Below are 2,514 nucleotides of genomic sequence, written 5' to 3'. Positions count from 1 at the left end.
TATACCTACTGGCCCTTATTTCCGCTGGCTGTCAGAGTAAATATTTACCCTGCTAACCGATAATACATTGGTGCATACGACACAAATCGTAGGAGAATATTTTTATTATTAATACATTTATTGAGTTTTTGTTTATTAATAAACCAAATACATAGCAAAATCCATTTATTCATTTTGGTCACATTACATTTCCACCTTTCTCTCTCTCAAGCTCCTCGGCCAAACAATGTAGTATTACACACAGCCTCACCGATACCCAAAAAGTAAATGACCTGTACAATGCCATACAATGGCGATATGACCATCACTCGGCAAAGTCCACCCTTAAAGAGCGCCGTAACACCCTCTCTGCGCATCGTTTTTACGAAGCAATCGAAAATGCCATTGAATTCTTGTTCACCCGCGCGCTTCTGGAGTGCTTGCAGGCGTGTTTTCACCACATCAAATGGCGTTACCACAAACGCTGAAGCACAACCCGAGAGGAGACCACCCATAAAAGAGACCCACGGTGCAGCTTCCTCGGAATTTGGCTTTCGTGGTCCCATAGCATTGAGGCCAGCGAACAGCGGAAAGTAGACGAAGCAAAAAAGTATATCACGAAAAGCAGTTGGCCCAATGCCGCGATACAAACCGAATATTCCACGTTCTCGATACATTTTGAGGAAAATACTCGTAGCTGTAATGCGTTCCGTTACGCGACCTTCCTTTGCTACACGTCCTGCATCCTGCAATTGGATTTTAATAAATTCCATTGGAGTGGAAACAAGTACTTGAAAGCAACCGGCGCCTGCGCCAGCTAGCATTTGTCGGGGTATTGGCAGCGTGCCATCGGTTTTCGTTAGATAGAAGCGAAAGTAGTCATTGGCCGCCAATTTGATGGCCTTCTCCGGTGTGCTAAGCAGTAAAATGACGGTTATGCCTCGATACATGCCCAATATGCCTTCGTTGCGTATGGATTTGCGGAAGCAATCTGCTATGCTGCTATATTGTTTTTCACCATTCGGCCCGATTTGCTGGTTTTGCAGGCGTGTCTTCACAAAGTCCAATGGGAAGACGCACAGAACGCCAACCATGGAACCCACGCCGCCGTTGATGATTTTCGGCAGCAATTGAAAGTCTTGTGACATTCTGAAGATCTCTGCTGTCGATTACAGCGGGTGTTTATGTTTTTTTTATTATTTTTTTTATAAAATTTTTAATATTTTTTTTCCGTTCTATTTGTTTGACTTCAGTTATGTCAACAAAATGGAAAGAGGAAATTACCATGATAAAAATATAGTAAGGTAGAACCGCTGAGAGTCACTTTTAAAATTCTTGACATTTCCAAACAATTTAATTTTTAAATTTACTCACAAACTCACACACACATTTTCAGTTTTCAATCTCAAGCAACAACAATTTCGAACAATTTCTATTTTTTATTTTCACTTTTATATGAGTTTAAAATGTTGGCAAACTTCAAAAAAAAATCATGGCCGACAAATTGAGAGAACGGTTCTACCTTGCTATGTTTTTATCATGGAAATTACTTTCGTACTTTAAAAAATGTTAATTTTTGGTAAGAAATTACAAAAAAAATGCATTTGTGCTTATAGCAGTGAATCAGTTATGGGGGGAGGGGAATTCCGTAAGAAGTTAGCGAAAATTTTCAGGGACGGTAATCATTATGAGTAAAATAATTTAAATCAGCATTTAATCATTATTTTATGAGTTTTATTTTTTTGCTCAGCGGAAATAATTATTATTTGATTTTTATTTTTTCGATCACAAATAATGATTATTTTATGATTTTAATTTTTTCGCTAAGAGATAATAATTAGTATTGAGTTTTATTTTTCCACTTAAAAAAAAAAGATTATTCGTAAAATTGAAAAGGCTATAGAGACGCAACTTACTGAAATTTTGAGGCATATTCCTTTATTAGGGTGTCACTCCCTCTGAAAGGGATACGGCGGAAATCGCGCGGGTATAGCTTTTGGTTTTTTTAATGATCATTATTTTTAAGTGAAAAAAATAAAACTCAATAATAATTATTATCTTTGAGCGAAATAATAAAAATCATAGAGTAATCATTATTATTGATCGAAAAAATAAGAATCAAGTAGTAATAATTACTTTCGAGCGAAAAATTAAAACTCAAATATTAATTATTATTTCTAATCTTTATTGGTTAAATTCAAAAAACAAAATTCATTGTAAATTACAGTGAGACGTACGAAAATAAATACGTGGCTATAAATAAATTTGTTTTACGACGATTACAACTTGTTAATTTTTTTGGGTAAAATTTAAAAAATAATGATTATTTTCCGTCCCTGAAAATTTTCGAATCCTATCGCCTTTTTTGAAGTAAAAAACGTTACGTTATTTGTTTTTTTCAACTTTATATCTAGCCTAGTTATAAGTAATATACTTGTTGTGCTTGTGTCCTTTCAAATAAATACAAATAAAATACAACTCCCGATACCTACATCTAAAAGGAAAAGTTTTTATTTGAAGCAGCTATGATTAGAA

The 2,514-nt window shown here is 34.9% G+C and overlaps 1 protein-coding gene across 1 annotated transcript; it reads right to left on the bottom strand.

The window, feature by feature from the left end:
* Positions 1 to 206: 206 nt before the first annotated feature.
* On the bottom strand, positions 207 to 1,127 carry LOC118753870 (mitochondrial glutamate carrier 1-like). The gene has a single exon (XM_036488746.1). It carries the CDS (start codon positions 1,125 to 1,127, stop codon positions 207 to 209), a length of 921 nt encoding a protein of 306 aa, XP_036344639.1.
* Between the last annotated feature and the right edge of the window lie 1,387 nt (positions 1,128 to 2,514).

The sequence above is a fragment of the Rhagoletis pomonella genome, unplaced genomic scaffold (genome assembly GCF_013731165.1).
Source record: "Rhagoletis pomonella isolate Grant_MI unplaced genomic scaffold, Rhpom_1.0 Rhpom_scaffold_00002, whole genome shotgun sequence".
NCBI lineage: Eukaryota > Metazoa > Arthropoda > Insecta > Diptera > Tephritidae > Rhagoletis > Rhagoletis pomonella.
Note: the sequence above shows the minus strand (reverse complement) of the source record. Positions and strands in the feature narration are given on the sequence as shown.

Bases quoted from the DNA above. Each gene is read 5' to 3' on its own strand.
- LOC118753870 (XM_036488746.1), bottom strand. From the start codon at position 1,127: ATGTCACAAGACTTTCAATTGCTGCCGAAAATCATCAACGGCGGCGTG.